This window comes from Pipistrellus hanaki (genome assembly GCF_964339955.1).
Source record: "Pipistrellus hanaki genome assembly, chromosome: 15".
Classification (NCBI taxonomy): Eukaryota; Metazoa; Chordata; class Mammalia; order Chiroptera; family Vespertilionidae; genus Pipistrellus; species Pipistrellus hanaki.
In genome coordinates this window covers 21,210,131-21,228,658 of record NC_140517.1, presented here as the reverse complement: position 1 = coordinate 21,228,658, position 18,528 = coordinate 21,210,131, and the positions used below count along the sequence as shown (strand labels likewise).

The following is an 18,528-nucleotide window of genomic DNA, read 5'->3' as shown; positions in this document are numbered from 1 at the left end:
TTCTACGCCCAGGGCAAGTGACACTCAGGGTACTTCCTTGGGAGAGGGGGGTATGTTGCCCCCTCCAGCTCCAGAAGCAATGATGCCCCTGTTGCTCCTACTGACACAGAGACCACTACACCAGGGCACTGGGTCAGGGCCTCCTTTCTCTAGCTGGACTATTTATAGGTTTTCCCCTCTCCAGCCTCCCTCTTACACTCACATATCAGCCCCCTCTGCCATGTAACAGGACTGATCCCTCTATTGGCCCCTTACTCCTTAGGGGCTTTCAATGGCTCCCTATTGTCCCCAGATTATAGCCACAGCTTCTTCATTCAGTTAGTAGGACTTATATGATCTGGCTGTGACCAAACAGCTGTAGACGCATACATAGGGCTCTGAACCCTACTCTTCCCCTCTCTTACAAGGCAGCTAATACCCCCTTGCCCTAAATTCATTCTTTGCTGAATTCCCTCTGCCCAGCGTATGTGCCCCCCACCCTGGCACAGTCCTACTCATCCCTCAGTGCCCAGCTCTAATGTCACCATCCAGGAAGTTTTCTCTGGAACCCCGAGGCTGAGTCACTCCCTACTCTGGGATCCTAGCCCTCCGGGAAGTGCCTCTATTTTAGCAGTTATATCTACAGCCATTTGTTTATGGATCGATCTCCCCAGAGGGCCTCAGAGTTCTTCAAGGATGGGGCCAAGAGGCTTACTGGCCTTCCTCTCCCTCCCCTCGCACGGGGGCCGGCCAGCTCAGCGCTCTGACTCAAACGGGATTCCCAGCACCCATCTTCTCCCAGCTCTCCACGGAACCTGCTGTGGCCTCCCTCCTCTGCCACTGCTGCTCCTCCCAGCCAAGGAGGCTGGAACTGACCCCCGTTCCTAGACTCTGCAGAAAGGCAGGCATGGCTTTGGTGTCCGCAAAGAGATAATAGTAAAGGACAGAATTTTTCTAAGGATGTCCAACTGTTCACTCATCTGTTGAGTTCAGCATTCCTCAGGGGCCTAACTGCATGGTGCCTTTTGGCTCCACTACTGCTACACAACCCAGTGGTCACTCATGAATCGGGTTTTAGGGAGCATCTCTTTAGGCTCAGAGCTGGTCTCATTGGAGGGACAGAGTTGGAAAGAAAAGGCCCCTAAAAGAAAGGCCGAGGCAGACTGTTCTCCCAAAGAAGAGAGAGTGCCCTCTTTATAAATGAGGGGCGGCTGACTTGGAAACTGGGTATAGCTCTCTCTGAAATGATATAGAACACATCACATGTATGTCACATGCATGTACAGCAGCAGCCATGTTATCTTTTTTCTGCCATAATTTCTTTTTTGGGGACTCACCTCTCCCAGTCCACGAGGTTCAGTAGGGCTTTCAGAGTACACAGCTGCCTGTGGTCAAGGGTGGGTGTGTAATCCAGGCAGGGCATTCCCTGGGGAGCATGGGGCTATAGCAGAAAGATGCTGGAGGGAAATGGGCTTGCACATTTTTAAGGATGACAAGCTCCGAGAATGTAACTTGAGACTGCCAAAATTCCACCTTTCCCTCCATGGAGAGACGCTGCCTGACAATGAAGCCAACAGAATGAGGCAGTGCCAGGAGAGGGACAGAGACATGGAGTATTAATGATACTATTTAACTCCTGGATGCAGCTATGCCTGAAGCCCTCTCTTAGACATCCCAGTTACTTTAAAACAGTTATAGCATCATCAACTTCTCTTTTTCCTCAGATAATTTGAATATTGTTTGCATCATTTCCAACCAACAGTCCTGACCAACACACACAGAATGCTCACTTTTCCAAGGGCACAGCTTATACTTCTATCAGAGTCTCAAAATACTTAGATCAACAAAAAACAAGAAACCACCTCAGTCAAAGTAGAACAAAAGGTGACATCTGCTGCTCCCTTGCTTCTGATAGCCTTTTAAGGCCTAACAACTGCCCGTGTGCCTCAGTTTCCTCATCTGTAAAATGGAGATCAGCAAACCTATTTTTCAGGTTTATTAAGAGAAATAAAAGTACAATGCATAAAGCTTCTAGACTGGGGCAAGCAGGTAGCTGGAGCTCAAACTGCGTGCATTCCCTCTTTCATCTCCCACTAAGCCCTGGTTTATAATTTTCTTTATTTGGAGAAAAAAAAAATGCCTTAAACAACCTTCTCTTCTGATAGTTGGCCATCTCCTTCCCAGGGAAAAGAGAAGGGCGAGTGAGTGGGGCCAGGAGAGGAAAGTGCTTGTTCATGTTTATTTCTCCTACCTGCAGTAAGACAGTTCCCCCAGGAATTGTGAGCTGTAAACAGTACTTCGGGGCATTCTCCCAGGACAGCAGCTGAACGTCTTCAATAGCGCTGTAGGAGACGGAGTTTTCCATGTACCCAGTTGGCTGCAGCAAAAACAAAAGAGAAAGACATGCATTGGTTACAAGATCAGGCACAACGTCTGCGCCTCAGAAGAAGGTTCTGGAAAACATCCCCACTGTGGCAACAAGCAAACCTGGCTGGTACAGACACCTGGAACCTCTGGGGACAAAGGAACTCCGTCTTTCCTCGCTGGCAGTGTCCAGCTGGAGGGCAGGAGCCATTGGGGAAACTGCTTGTGTGTTTGTTTGGGTGTAGTTGGGACCAGACTGGGGGCACGTTGGGGGCAAGGCCTGTGCATTGTTCCTCTTGGCACAGCAGGGCACAGCACAGCGGAGCCACCACCCTCTCCTACCCAGAGAGCAGGCACAGCCCACCACTGGTCTCCCTGCCTCCTCTTTTCCCACAGATATGCCTTCTCCACCCAGTACCCAGGGCCACGTGCCACGTGGGAAAATCAATCCCCCTACTCTCCTGCCCAGCATCCTTCCGAGGCTCCCAGTGGTCCGACCACGAAATCAATGTTCCCATCCTCCACTGACAAGCCCGCAGGTCTGGTCTCACTTCCTCCTCCAAACCCACCCTGCGTCTTCTCTCCCTTTCCCGGCTCCCACATTGGCCTGCTGCCAGCACCACACTCTCACTCGCTCTTTATCCCAGAAAGCCTGCGCCCACCCTGTCACTCTCCTCTTCTACTTGCCAAGTCTCAGCTCAACAAGCTTCTGGGGAGAGCCTGCGATCCTTCGGACCCCAGAACCGAGCGGATCACACCCTGGCCTGACCCCTCCATGCTCACCGCCCGGGTTAACTACTGTGGACTGTTATTGTCTGTATTGTCTGAACTGCCAGGCTGCAGTTCAGGCCCGAGTCTGTCTTGGTGCCTGCTCTCGCTCCCCAGTGCCTGGCACATAGCAAGCATGCAACAATTTGTGTTTATAGAAAAAATGATAAAGAGCATCATCAGTCCTGGCATGAAGGTGGGACAAGAGAAAGTCACAGTCACTCACTGCTCTCTGAGTGAGTTCTCTATCACAGAGAGAAGGCACCAGGGTCAGGTGGGTGAACTAGCACTGGGTCCTCGTGATATTCTTGTTCCTCTGGCCCCTCGGAAGCCAGACTTCAGCACAGTCAGAGGTGAGGATAGTACAGCTGAAAATAACAGCTCCCAAACGCTGACATGCACCAAGCACCCCTGGGCACAGGGCAAGTGCTGTCTCCTTTAATCCTCACAGTGGTCCCTGGAGCAGGAGCAGGGCATACCCATTGCACAGATGAGAAAGCTGAGGCTGAGGCAGACATATGATTTGCCAAAGGCCACCCAGCTGGGGAGGGGCATGGCCAGCTTTGAACTAAGCTGCTGACTTGGAATTGGCACCCTGCCTACTAAGCCATACTGCAACAAAGGGTCAGATGCAATTTAAAATGTGTGACCTAACAAATTAATTTTATTAGGAGGATTAAGGACCTCTATGAGGTTTTTAAATTTCAATTTCTGTCTGACAAAGTTGAGCTATGGTGGTGGTAATGAAGGAGGAGAAGGCTGAAGGCTCAAGCTGCCTCAAATCTCCGATTATCAGTCACCAGGCCCTGGAAGTAAGAATGATTGGTCAATTGACTTGCTCATTCATTTGTTCACTCATCCATTCATTCGTTCGTCTGACAGATATTGAGCACCTATGATGTTTCAGGCCCCAAATGGGGTGCTAGGAATACAGCAGTGAACGAGACAGGAGCCCAGTGGGGCAAAGAGACAACAAGCCAACAAAATTCCCAAGTAAATAAACTATTGAGGAGCAACAGTGCTGCACCAAGAATCAAAATAGGGTATGGGAACTCTGTACTGTCTTTGTAACTTTTTAAAATATTTTAAACTATTCTAAAATAAAATGTTTAGCAAGAAAACTTAACTGCTATCACTACCTCTGTTGTCACTATTATCATCATCATCAACATCGACAGAGCCTAGACAGAGCCCAAGAGGTCGGCCAGGGCAATGGGACAGATCGGGATCCAAAGCCCCCACACGTGGCTCTCTGGTGGAGGCACGAACTGCTGCTGACCAATGACACTCTTCGTCGGAGGTACTTTCACACTCTTGGGAGGACTTTACAGGTAACTGGTAATCCCCTGGTAATCTGAACACGGTGGTCAGAGCCGCAGTGGACCGGATTCCTGTGCGGAGTGAAGGCTGAGTTAGACCCAAAAAAAAAAAAAAAAAAATCATTTCTCTTGGGGAAGCTGGGAAATGCAGTTCTAAGAGCTACTTTGAGGCGAATAAGAAGATTAAAAGTTATTTCTACATGTAAAAACAATGTAAGAGGTACTGGGGTTCCGTTAAAAGACATCCCAGAATTAGCAAAACTGCAGGGATGGAAATCAAACCCGCAATGGCCAGTGGCTGGGACAGTGGAGGAGACTTTACAGAGGGGCATGAGGGGATGTTTGGGGGTGACTGGAATATTCTAGATCTCAATTGTGGTGGTGGTTACTTAACTGCTTATGTTTGTCAAAACTCACAGATCTGCACACTAAAATGGTACATTTCCCTGAATGTAAATCACAACTAAGAAAGGCAATGAGTGAATATTCAAGATAACTTGTAAGATGATGAATAGAATGAAATCTTTCAGATAAAATCTTACTCAAACCACTCATTAGCACTTCGGTATATTACCTTCCCGGTTATTTTTCATATGTAATATTTTTTTTACAGAGTCCCAGTCATGCAGGATATATAATTTTGCACATTCCATGTTCTGAATAATCTCCAGAACGTCACCTTAATGACTATAAAATATCTGGCCACCATTTATCACCACTCCCCCTCCTCCCCTATGGGAAGTGCGGTGGTTTCATTTTCTGCTGCTCTAAACAACTCCACAGTGAACATCCTTATGAAACATGTTTTTCTCCCTATATTTAGGATTTTTTTTTAAAGGCCAGATTCCCAGAAATGGAATTAATGGGACAAAGGGTAAGAGCATATTTCAGATCATTGCCAAATTGCTCTCATTAAAGAGATATTAACGAGAACTGGGAGTCCTGGCGAAGACTGGGGGCTTCATCCTGGGCCCCAGCTTGAGTGGGCCCTGCTAGCGCTACTTGACGGGCTGAGTTCAGTGTGACCACCTGGTAGCTGAGTGCCTGCAACGTGACCGCAGCGCCAGGGAGCTGGAGTGGCAGAACTTCGCAAGTCAGGGTCCTGGCTGCGGGGACACTGCTCTCCCACAGGAGCCAGGAACAGGTCGGGGTGCCTTTGTCCTTTTGCTCTCAGGAACTGATGAGGGGCATTTTGGGGGTCTTGATATCTGTCAGACCAGGAAGAGAATACTTTCCCTCTGCTTTTGTTTCTGAGATGAGCTTCTTCCCTGGGATCCCCTCAATCACTGGGTCTGGGCTACAGAAAGCAGGACCTAGAGGGGCTTCATCAGGTCCCCCAACGACCCCACAAAGCCTTCAGAGTTGACATTCCAACCTTCTTGGACTTCCCATGAGTCAGATGGACATGGAGTGGGGTCACCAAAGGCCCCTGAAAGTGTCCCCTCCCCCAGTCTTCACTTCCCCTGCCTTTCTGGGGAGCCAGCTCCTCCTGCCCAAACCCGCCTGCTGGTTTCCATGGGGATTTCTCTAAAAGTGAATATGAATCATGACGTCAGAGGCCCCCAAGCTGAGGCTGCAGGCTGACTCAAGGCACATGCAAACAAGATGCTGGCACGCTTCCCAGGGAGGAGAGACTCTGGACCCCAAAAGGAAAAGCTGGTCTGGAAACCCCCTCAAAGCACTCGCTCTGGGGCGGGAGGCTGGGAAACCCTGGTCAGCTGGGGACCTGGCTGAGACCAGTGGGCTGTGTCACGGGAGGGTTGCCACCCCGGTAGCCTGCTGAGTGTGCCTCACTATGAACGCGTCTCCTCTCTTCACAAGTGGGTCACCTGAGCCATCACGCAGGGGGACCCACACTGCACAGCCTGATTCCACAGGGCCCGGCCTCATATGCATGAGGAAGGATGTGCTCCTGGCCCCACATATGAGGCCCCACACATAAACCCCGGCCTCAAATGAGAAATGTCTGTCAGGTCAGAGGGCAGGGAGCCCCTGCCAGCCCCCCCTTGGACAGTCAACAGCAGCAATGACAGGAATAACAATGACGATGCCATGACCTCGGTGATGGTACAAGGGTGTGGCTCGTACTGGGGGAGTGGGCTTCAGCCCTCACCTCCCCCGGCTGCTTTTTAAAAAAACTGAAATAAAAGTCACGTGACATAAAATTAAACATTAACCCTTTAAAAATTCAGAGGCATTTAGTGCCTTCACAATGCTGTCAACCTTGCCCCAATTTAGTTCTCAGACACTTACATCACCACAAAAGGAAACCCTTATCTATGAAGGGACCTATCCCTGTGACCCCTTCCCCATCACCAGTCCCTGGTGGCCACAGTCTCTATGGACTTGCCTGTTCCGGAGATTTCCTCTCTATGGAATCAATCATAACGTGGTCCTTTCTATCTGACACCTTTCATTCAGTGTTTTCAGATTCATCGGCATGGCCACACGTATCTGTACTTCATTTCTTTTCAGGGCTGATAATGTTCCGCTGAGTGGCCATCATGCCATGTATTACTTACCCATCCATCAGTTGATGGACACATGGGTTGTTTCTACCCTTTGGTGATTGAGAACACCTGCTGCATACTTTTTCAATGACAAGGAAGGACAGGGCTCTTCAAACACCCCTCATAAAGTCCCTCCGACACCATGTGGCTAGCACCACACTGAAGCTGAGGGACTTGTAATATTACCTCCTTTACCTGTACAACACGCTGCGGGCACTGTATTTACCCCTGTTTATTCACATGCTAGAGAAGAAGACAGGGCATCACAGAGAGATGCTGACGTGTCACAGGCCCTGCTTTTTAGAGATAGATCTGGGGCTCAAACTGACAATCCTGAGCCTGAGATCTCCCTTCCCACGTTCTGCCAAACTCCAACGTGTGTACCTGTGCGCATGCACCCCACAAGTGCATTGTAGGCAATAGAGGACAGAGAGGACAGAGCCAGACCTGGCACAGTGTGGGGATGGGGGGTTCTCAGAATCTGCCTGTCCACTGCCACTCAACCACAGGTGACCACAGACCACATACAACTCCATTCGGCCTCAAGGCAGAACCCACACATGCTCATTTGGGAAAGGCCTGTCAAACTATTTTGATGTTCTCTTTAATCCCTCAAAAGAAAGTCATATAGCAAAAGCAAGGTAGCAGGTAAATTCCATCTGCTGTGAAATGGGCCAGTCTGGGCCCAGTCCCAGAGCAAACCTCCTCAGATGCCTTTCACACTCCTCTTCCCCTTGTTTCCATAAGCCAAAGACACCGAGCATAGGTTCACCTTCTCTGGTTGCCCAGAGCCCTGGTTGTCATTGCCACCCCCCACCCCCCACACTGGTGAGAGGTGCAGCCCAGCAATGCTCCTGGTGCCGCCAGGATGGAGAGCTGCTCACTGCTGCACTTATGGGTCTCTGGCGGGGAGACTGTTCTATGCTGCGTCTCCAATCATGCTCTTGATGCCAACTGACTGCTCTCTATGCTGCCAACGCACCTTCCCCTCAGAAGGTCACTGCTCCCTATTGTGGCCTGTGACACCAGAATGCCACCCTTGTGAGAATTATGTGTCAACTTGGGTTTTGAGCCAGAAAAACCTCTTATGATAAAAATACATGCTTCTTGTGTTTTATGTTTTGTTTGATCTTATCTTGGGGTGGGGTGATTACTCTAAGTTCTTCATAGCATAAATAAGTGACAGCAACCCATAGGCAGCTACTGAGCACTTGACATGTGGCTAATGCAACAGTCCCTCTGGACTGAATTCATGCAGCCACTCAACAAGAGGAACCTCTCCCATGTGCAGCCAACGCCAGGGCCTGGGGACAAGACAGGGAAGGGGAGGGACATGTCTGTATAGTCCAGGGGCTGACGGGTGGAGGAGGAGACAGATGACCCAGGAAGATAGGAGGTTAGAAGACAGAGGCTGTGTCCTCAGAGCATGGGCACCTCTGCCATCTGGGAAACTGATTAAGGCACAGAGGGCATCTGGAAGGGGCCTGGATGGAGGCCCACTGGAGCACCTGCTGGCTCCCTTCGCCCACCCCCTGCCTCTGCATGGCCAGTCCCACCTCCACTCGCCCCCCCCATCACCCACAGCCCACCCGGAGGCAGGTATTGCTATCAACTCTCAACAGACCAGAAATGGAAGCTCTGAGCTGGTAGCACCTTGACCAACTGCACACAGAGCTTTTCAGGTCAGACTAGAAAGTAAAGCCAGACCCTAGATGCCATGTCCTGGCTCTGTCTATAACAGCCCAAAGGGGTTGGAAGTCAGGGGTCTGCACCTGTATGATGCCACAACACCATCCTCCAGCAGTACTGCTGACCCCGCTGGTGACCCCTGGGCGGGCGGGACAGTGCTGAGAGAGGCAGCAGGAGCTTCTGGAGGCCTGCTGCTGTCCTAGGTCTTGATTCCGAGGGTAGTGACACAGGGTGCTCTCGCTGTTACAATGCATCAGGTGTGCACTTTCCAGTGTGTATGTTAGGCTTCAATAAAAAGATGTTAAAACCGTCAGAAGTTCTAAAGTCAAATCCAGCTCCACCACTTGCTGGCTGTGTGGCCTTAGGAATCACTTGGCCTCTGAGTCCATTTTCTCCCGTGTAAAAGTGCATGCCTGGGTTTCGAGCAAAGTGCCCAATAGATGATTCTCTTTCATCATTGATATTTCTATGTCTCCCTCTCCTTTCCTCTCTGAAATCAATAAAAATATATATTAAAAAAAAATTTAAATCATCATTAAAAAAAAAAGGGGGAATCCTATACACTGCTGGTAGGAATGTGAAATGCAACCACTGTTTCCATGTGGGGAATTTTACAGTATGTGAATTAGATGCAATAAAAAAGGTATCAGTGTACCTATCTTAAGCGTGTTTGTGGAGAGTACTTAAGTATGTAAGGCTCAGCACCTGGTAAGAACTTGGTAATAAGTAACTGCTCTCCTGCGGTCACCCCAAGAGAGTGGGTGGCCTGGAAGAAGGCCAGGAGGGGGCTGCCTGCAGGTAGGAACCCGATGTAAGAGTTCAAATCCCAGCACGAAGCCAGGTGCTAAGTAGGAGCTCATTATACGCATGTGATTATTTTGAAAAAGCCACAACAAGAAGGAAGGGGCTTTCACACACTCTCAACGTTCCGCCATCACCCCACAGATTACTCCGAAAAGTCAGGACAGAGGGGACTGCACTGGTTTGGAGTCATCCCAGGAGGTGACCATCCAGTACTAGATGACCCATGACAAGCAGGTCAAGCATTCCAGGAGCTTGGGGCCACACAGCACTGCCTGCTCTGGCTTGCCCACCTCCTCTTGTCCCATCTCAACCAAGCCCTGCCAACAGTCCCAGACAGTTCTGAGATGGTCGGGAGGCAAGTTCTGGCTCATTAATCATGAGTCCAGCCATGGCAGCTGCCCCCTTTTATGGCCAAATGGCTCAAGAGGTTTAATAATAGAGCGAAGGGCTGATGTTTCCACATGCAGACCCTTCCAGCCCCAGTCACCATCGCGGGCATGGGAAGATGAAACTCTGGGTCCCCAGTGTGCGGCGCTGGGCGTCTGTGCCTCCAGGCACTTCCATCATCGGAACAGCTGACTGGGGCTCTAAGAGCCATGACACAGTCAGTACACTCCACCCACTGAGTCAGCAAATGTTTCTAAGGACCCCAGCAGCCCACACGGATCAGGCAAATCCCACGTGCCAGGCCCCTGGGTAAGCAGTGCACAGGCACACTCTCACTGCTTCCTCATAAGGAGCCAGGTAGCCCTGAGCTAGCCGAGGAAGAAAGGGAGGCTTGGGGCAGTTAAACAGTGAGTCCAGCTACAGCTGGTCAGCAGGAAGACCACGCCATTGATGCAGAAGCCAGGTCGCTATCCACTGGACCCTGTTCCCCACCTGTTCTGTAAGATACTGGCCTGCGAACCCCAAGATGACCAGGGTCTCAGGGGCCAGTGTGGGCCTGGTCGGGAGGGGTGAGGAGGGAGGGAACAGAAACTTTTAAATGAAAGGACAGCATGATGTAACACTGAGGTGTGGGTACAAAGGGCAAGGAGGGAAAGGAGAGGAGAACACTCTGGTACTTGGAGAAAGGCCTCCCAGAAGCAACCTTTGACCTGGGTTTTCAGGGGACAGGGGAGTGCCAGGCATTCCCAGGGCAGGGAAGGGAAAGCACACTGTGTAGGACCCTGGTGTGAGAACAGGGTGTTGCTAGATGAGACTGGAGTGCAAAGACTCTCCAGGAAGGCCTCACACCTGGGCAAAGCCCTCAACTGCCCAATCTTCTCAAATTCTTGGATTCTCTCTCTCTCCTTTCCTATCTTTTTTTTTTTTTTTTAATTGAGATATACTATATAAACATATGGTACATAACATGCAGATGTCTTAAGCGTTCAGTTGGATTTAATCTTTGCATACGCACAGATCTGTGTAACCACTACCCAGGTCAAGAGTGGACCGTCTCCAACACCACGAAGTCTCCTTGTGCCCCTCCCCAGCCTGTGCTGCCTGGCGGTGCCTGCTGTTCGGACGTCCACCACTACGGGTCGGGTCCTGACCTCTTTATAAGTGGAAGCACAATCGCTTCTTGGCCTTTTGGCTAAGGTCAAGTATAAGTGGAAGCACACAGCAGCCATACCTTTGTGTCTGGCTCTTTTGTTTGGCATAGCATCTGCAAGGTGCATATGTTGGTAGCCATTCTTCTTTTAATTTTAGAGCAGTGTTCCTTCCTTTCTACCACTGTTGTTTATGGGCCTTTGGTTGCTTCCAGTTTGGGGCCATTGTGTATAAAGCTGCTGTGAACATTTCTGTACTTATTTTTGGAGAGGGAGGACCAAGCACTCTTTTGGTAAGTACCCAGGAGTAGGATTTTCCTGGGCCATGGGGTGAAATGCTTACATTTAAGCCCAAGAGACACACATTTGTAAGAAATTCCAGGGAACTTTTATATAAAAATGAGCTCCTTTTTTTCGGGCACACGCTTTCTCAGATACCTAGGCCTTTGGGAGAGCAATGATTTCTGAGTTTGGGGGAAGCAATCAGGCCAGCGGGAGAGCTCAATTTTCTCAAAAGGTGGGGTGCATTTTTCACCCAGGGGGCGTTTGAGACCCACAAGAGAGGCAGCACCATTCTCAAAACTGGACTCAGAGAAAAGATGATTGCAAAACAGAAACCTTTTTCCTGGCTAACATGGCAGAAGGGGACATCTCTGTTCCCCTTTGTGTTCAGCCTCCTTGCCATGCTCAGCACAGACGCTTCTACAAAAGGAAAGGGCGTGTTTGCTCAAGATTAGAGCTCCGAGTTAAAGCCTGGGAACAGCAACTATACTTTTGTTAGTATCAGTACTAATTTAACTTTAAGATCACATGCCCATGTCATGTGGGCCTGCATCCATTAGGTGTTCCAGACGTGAGGACACCAGCAGGGATCTAATGGCACATTTTCAGGTCTTTAAAAACATTCTAGTCAATGGTATAATTCAGCTGGGGGGAAAGTGTTGACCTATGACAGCCTACAAAGAGGGGCACCTGCCTCTGGGGGTTCACAGGTCAAGGTACACCTCAACCCTGTACCTTCCCAGGCACTGTTGTCAGCTGCCTGTGTGCCACGAACTCCTGAAACAGACTGTGTGCTTTAATCTATCACCTCAGCCCATGTCCAGAGTACCTGTATTTTTTTTTAATTATTTTTTTTAATCTTCACCAATTTAAAGACAGGCAGCAGGCTGGGTTTTCCTGGGGGCCATAGCTTTCCAACTGCTGATTTAAACCATTCAAGAGGAATATAAATATGTGATGGATGAATGGATGAACAGATGGATGAGAAAAAATAAGTGGACTGTTTCCTTGTTTTCTTTCTAAGGAGTTATTAGCATAGAGCATTCAAAAGAAGTTTCAATGGATGGGTAGGTGAATGGATAAATTTGCTATATGTCTAGGAAATACCAGGAGAAGGAGGGAGGGAGGAAAAGAATGAGACACTGTTTTAGTCCAACACCTATAAGGAAACAGGTTTAGAGAGGCGTGGTAACTCCCCAGGGTCACCCAGCTAGGTGTGGCAGACAGGAGACAGGATCCCAGAACTCTCTGAGATCGGAAGCCCAGCTGTAATGCTTCCTGAGGCGGGAACTAGACCTCAGGGTGGCTGAGTATCCTGGTGGTGAGTAAACAAGCGCTTTGGACTAATCACTCACCAGGCCCTGTGCTCCAAGGATGCTCTCTGCAACGGTCCCTCCGTGTCCATCCAGCCTTCACCAACCACTTCTCCCCGCAGCCCCAAGTAGGATCCAGCACCTCATGGGATCACAGAAGCCCCAGGCAAATGCCTACCTATCATCACATAAGCTGTCACACGTGGCAATTGCCTTTTCATTTATATATATATTAAAATATATATGTATATTTTATTGATATTTTACAGAGAAGAAGGGAGAGGGATAGAGAGTTAGAAACGTTGATGAGAGAGAAACAACAATCAGCTTCCTCCTGCACACTCCCTACTGGGTATGTATGTGACTGCAACCAAGGTACTACATGCCCTGGACTGGAATTGAACCTGGGAGTCCACAGGCCGATGCTCTATCCACTGAGCCAAACCGGTTAGGGCTTCACTAATATTTTTCATTGAAGAAATTCATTTGGTGCCTGGAGTTCACTCCACTCTCCACGACAGACTGAGGGAGGAAAGGAGGAAGGGAGGAGGACTATTTGCATGAAGCCTAAATAAGCCTCAGCTTCTCTTCATTAGAGCACGCTAAGGTGTGCCCCACTGCTCTGCCCATTTTACAGATGAATTGATGAGACACCAAGGAGCACAGTCACTTACAAAGTAGCAGTGGAGCCCAGGCTGGAATCCTGATTGTCCGACTCTCATCCTTACTGCTAACCCTGCAGTAATGGTAACAACAGTGCTGACACCAACGAAAACCACTGAGCAAGCACTTGGCTGTGGAAAAGGGAGGAAGAAGGAAGAATGCAGAAAGGGGAAGGAGAGCTCCGGGGAATGCAGAGTGCAAGGTGTTACCAGGTTTTCCAGTCCCACAACCAGCCTCTGGCATTGGCCCGGCCAACCCAGAGCCCACTCGGGAATGTGCTGAGGCCGCCCAGAGTCTGTGTCTGTCAGCACAATGAACAAGTAGACGACGAAAAAAAATCCTTAATTAAAAACAAAGTCAGTACACAGTATAAGTGCGTGGCTGGCTGCTGGCCTGAACACGCTGCGAGACCAAAGTGGCCACAGACAGGCTGTGCTGGGAGCATGAACCCTGCGGCACAGGCCTGGCCCAGCCCAGACACAGGTCCGGCACTGTTGAGCCCTCCTCTCCCGGTTGATTCATTATTTCCAGAAGGTGCCGCCCTGCACTAATTACACCAAATGGATGTGGCCATATATGGTCAGAGCGTCAAGGCTGGCCTTTCACAAGCCACTTACGAGGGGATGTGGTCAGTTCAAGGCTCCAGGGGCCACGTGGAGGTCACAGACAGCAGCAGTTTGTGCCTTGAGCCTGTTTTCAACTACTGCCATCTCTTCAATGAGACACAGAATTGGGGGTTCTGATCTGATACGGGACAAGAACTTGGGAAGGTAAACTTTCTTCTTGCAGAGAAATGCCAGTGTTCTTGTAGGCCTGGGCTACAGTCAGTGCCAGCCTCTGTTGAGGCAGGCATATATCTTAAGTTTCCACAACCCAAGGATGTTCTTTCTCCTCTAGAACCCCTGTACACGGATGTCACTCCCACCAGTAACTTAATTCAACTCAACAAGCATGTATTGAGCGCCTACTGTGTACTATCAGCACCACAATGATTAGAAGAGACACCAATGGGGATCCAGCCTCACCAACAACCTAGACAAAATAGTTAATATCTAGGGCAGATATCCAAACTCACTAAAATTGCATTCTCCTGAAGTCAAAACCATCATATAATCATTACCAGAATGGCCTAAAAACATTTAAATGTATTAATTAAAATATAAATGTATATATTAAATCGACACCTTACACACATTAGGGTGGCCACAATCAGAACAAAAACAAAGGTCACAAAATAACAAGGAATGAAGAATTTGGAACCCTTGTGCACTGCTGGTCAGAATACAAATGTTGCAACTGTTATGGAAAACCGATGGCGGTGCCTCAATAAATTAAACACAGAAGTGCCATATGATCCAGCAATTTCATTTCTCGGTATATATCCCAAAGGAATGGAAAGTAGTGACTTGTGCACATATCTATGCACCTGTGTTCATAGCAACATTATTCATAACAGCTAAAGTATCCATCGGTGGGTGAATGAATAAACAAAATGTGGCACATACAGACAGTGGAGTATTATTCAGTCATTAAAAGGAAGGACAGTCTGATACATGCTACAAATTGAGTGAACCATGACAACATCATGCTAACTGAAATTAAAAAAGGCAAATACTGTATGATTCCACTTATATGAGGTAATTAGAGTGGTCAGATTCATGAAGACAAAGTAGAATGGTGGATGACAGGGGCTGGAAGGACGAGGGGGGGGGGGGGGGAAGAGTTATTATTTAATGGGGACAGTTTCATTTTGGAAGATGAAAAGGGTTCTGGAGATGGCTAGCTGGTGATGGTTTGCACCCTAATGTGTAGTACTTAATGCCACTGGCCTGTTCATAAAAATTATGAAAATGGTAAATTCTATGCTATGTGTATTTTACCACAATAAAAAAACCCCAAAACAAAACAAAAAAAAAACACTGGAGAAAAAAAATAGCAGTATCCAGTGACGTGCAGATGTGGAGAAAGCCGAGCGCTCCTGCATTGCTAGTGTGTGCGTGGCCTGGTGCAGCACTCGGGAAAGGGACCCAGGCAGCACCTGCTGAAGCTGACTGCACCCCTGCCCTCTCCAGCCCAGCATCTCCACTCTAGATGTCCCCAACAGGAAAGCGTACACTTAGTCACCACGTCCCAACATTCACAGCAGCCTCCACACTGCCCATTGACAGTAAAATGCATAAAATATGGTGTAATCACCCAATACAAAACTGCATAACAGGGAGAATGAACAAACTACAAGTCTACATAGCAATATGATGGGTTTCACTGACAAAGGACTGCATACTCATGGGTCCATTTATTTATTTAATAATTTTGTTGTCGTTAATTCTCATCCGAGGATATTTCTTTCCCATTGAATTTTTAGAGAGAAGGGGGCGAGGGGACAAGAGGAGAAAAACATTGATGTGGAGAGACATATTGTACCCTGACTGGGGCCAGAGACCGAACCTACAACCCAGGTGAAGTGGTGGCTGGTAGGGGACAAAGGAGGTTCTTGGGGTCTTAATCTGGGAAAAGGTTACAAGGACATATTCAATTTGTGCAAATTCACCGAGCATATACTTAGGATGTGTGCATTTCTGTAGGTGTTTTATTCAATTCAACAAAGTTTTCTTTGAAAAGATGACATTCCTCAGGATCAATGGTCACAGATCTACAGACACAGACCATGGCGGGTGCTCGCAGAATTATGCAGTGATTTTTTGCACCTTGCATGCCTGCATCATCAGATAGACAGAGCTCACATGTGCCAGGCTATGGGTATGCCAGGGTGTGTGAAACCCATCCCTGCCCACAAGCACAGCCTGTAAACGGAAAATATAGTATGTCTGTATATACATGTTCAAGCATGTAAAAAGATGCTATTGCTATGAATATAAATTTGTTGAAAAGCAAGACTGAGTGCAGAATACCTTTATGGCATTTTACATATTTTTCAAAGTGTCATGGTAAAGGCTTGGGAGTCAGAAACCCTGAATTCATACCCCAGCTCTGCTTCTTACAGGCTATGGGCCGCAGGCTAGACAGGAAATTAGGTTTCTGGAACCTCAGTTTCCTTATTGGTGAAATGGGGATGGTAACAGAACCCAACTGATGGGTCACTCTAATAACGGAATGAGAGGATGCCTATAGTTCACTCAGTATAGTGTCTAGCACATGGTGACTAATGTCAGCACATGCAGCACTGAAGACCTACTGTGTGCCATGAATGAACAACATCCCTGCTTCTCATGGAATTTCCTTTGTAGTGAGGGAGACAAACAGAAAACAGGATAAATAAGAAAAATACATAGAAAGTGAAAAGATAAGTTCAAGTAAAATAAATAAGAGGAGATAGAGCAAAGGATGTTGGATTTTGGTATGGCCCAGTAACTTCACAGGAAAGTGGAGTATAATTTAACCCAGTGTTTTTCAACCTTTTTTGGGCAAAGGCACACTTGTTTCATGAAAAAAATCACGAGGCACACCACCATTAGAAAATGTTAAAAAATTTAACTCTGTGCCTATATTGACTATATATAAAGTAATTCTCTTGAATAGGAATCAAATAAACACAAAGAAAGTATTTTATAATTACTTTATTATGAAATATTAAGTAAACAAAATAGTGAAAAATTATAAAATTCTTGTCTTGTCTGCACCTACGGCACACCAGGCAACATCTCGCTGCGGAACAGCGGTTGAAAAACGCTGATTTAACCACCACACAGAGCTAACCCTGGGGAAATAGAGGTGATACTCCCCAGGGTAAATCACCCCTGGCCTGAAATGAGACCAGCGGTGCTGACATAATGGGACCAAGTTAACAAGCCCCTCAGAGCAAAGGAACCGCATTCATAGGGGAGAGAGAGAGAGAGAGAGAGAGAGAGAGAGAGAGAGAGAGAGAGAGAGAGAGAGAGAGAAGAAAGGCACGGACAGGAAGGGATCTATCCTAAAAGATAAACTACTTTCTTTTCCTGGTCAGAAAACAAACACCACGAAAACTGTGTTTCCCTCCTGCCTTCCTCACAGAGAGGTCTTGCCTTCCTCACAGAGAGCTCTGAGCCGCCAAACAAAGCCCAGGGTATACGCCCATCTCTGGGGACCCAGAGGGCTGCTCCGTGAGATCTTAATCGCCTCATTCCACAGGGTAGCTCAGCTCCAAGAAGCCTGCCGCAGTCCTCTTGGAGGCAGGCGGGGTATAATCTTAGACAAATAAACACAATGGTTCTTGGGAAGCAAGTGCTGGCAACCATCACCAGGGCCTTTCAAATAAGAAGTGGGAAATCCCTGATTGTTCTTGGCTTAGATCTTGCCTGGGGGCTGTAGGCTTCCATGGAACCAGGGAATTCTTTCAGGCTGGGTGTTCACACACAGACCACAGGCCTGGTGATCTTTCTCTAAGAACGCTGGGCTGAAGGACCAGAACCACCCCTAAGGCCCATGCAAGCTCTTGCTCACCATCCAGAGGCGGGGCGTCTAGAATCGCCATTAAAATTCTGCTCCTGAAACACTCCACACAAAAACCCACACGTGAATGTTTAGAGCCGCTTCATTTCTAACTGCCAATAACTGGGAGGAAGCAACCAAGATTCCTTCAGTAGGTGAATGGATAGATAAGGGTCGTTACCTCCAGACAGTGGAATATTATTCAGTGCTACAAAGAAATGAGCAATGAAACCATGAAAAACTAGAGAAACCTTAAATGCACGTTACTAAGCAAAGAAGCCAATCTGAAAAGGCTACTGTGTGATTCAAGCTATGACATTCTGAAAAAGGCAAACCTATGGAGACCGTAAAAGAGCAACGGTTGCCAAGGGTTAGAGGGTGGGAGAGATGAACAGGTGGAGCACAGAGGGGTTTTAGGGCAGGGGAGCTATTCTGTACGTGACTATAATGGTGGATACATGCCATTATACATTTGCCCAACCCTATGGGATATACAATACCAATACAATACCAGGTAAGCGGTGGGCGTTGGGAGATAATGATGCATCTTTGTAGTTCATCGACTGTAATAAATGTACTACATCCTTGGTGAGGATGCTGTTATGGGATCGGCTATGAATGGTGGGGAGTAAGGGTCTATGGAAAGCTCTGTGCCTTCCCCTCAATTTTGATGTGAACCTAAAACTGCTCTAGAAAAATAAAGTTAACAACAAACATCTGCTCCCCCAAGGCAGGAGAGGAGGCACACAGGCTCAATCACTTCAGGAAGCCAGCCATGAGATGGAGGAAAATTCTGGAATATCCCAGCTCTGCACCTCACTAATCAGTCAGCCGTGGGCAGCTGCCCCACCTCTGGGCGCCTCGGTGTTGTCCC

General features: G+C 48.2%; 1 protein-coding gene across 1 annotated transcript in view; it reads right to left on the bottom strand.

The window, feature by feature from the left end:
* The window catches only part of CMIP (c-Maf inducing protein), a 224,214-nt gene that overhangs the window by 78,421 nt on the left and 127,265 nt on the right, over positions 1-18,528 (bottom strand). Inside the window, exon 2 of the mRNA XM_084905562.1 lies at positions 2,231-2,356. Coding sequence (XP_084761688.1) covers positions 2,231-2,356 — 126 coding nt within the window. The remainder of the gene's footprint in view (positions 1-2,230; positions 2,357-18,528) is intronic.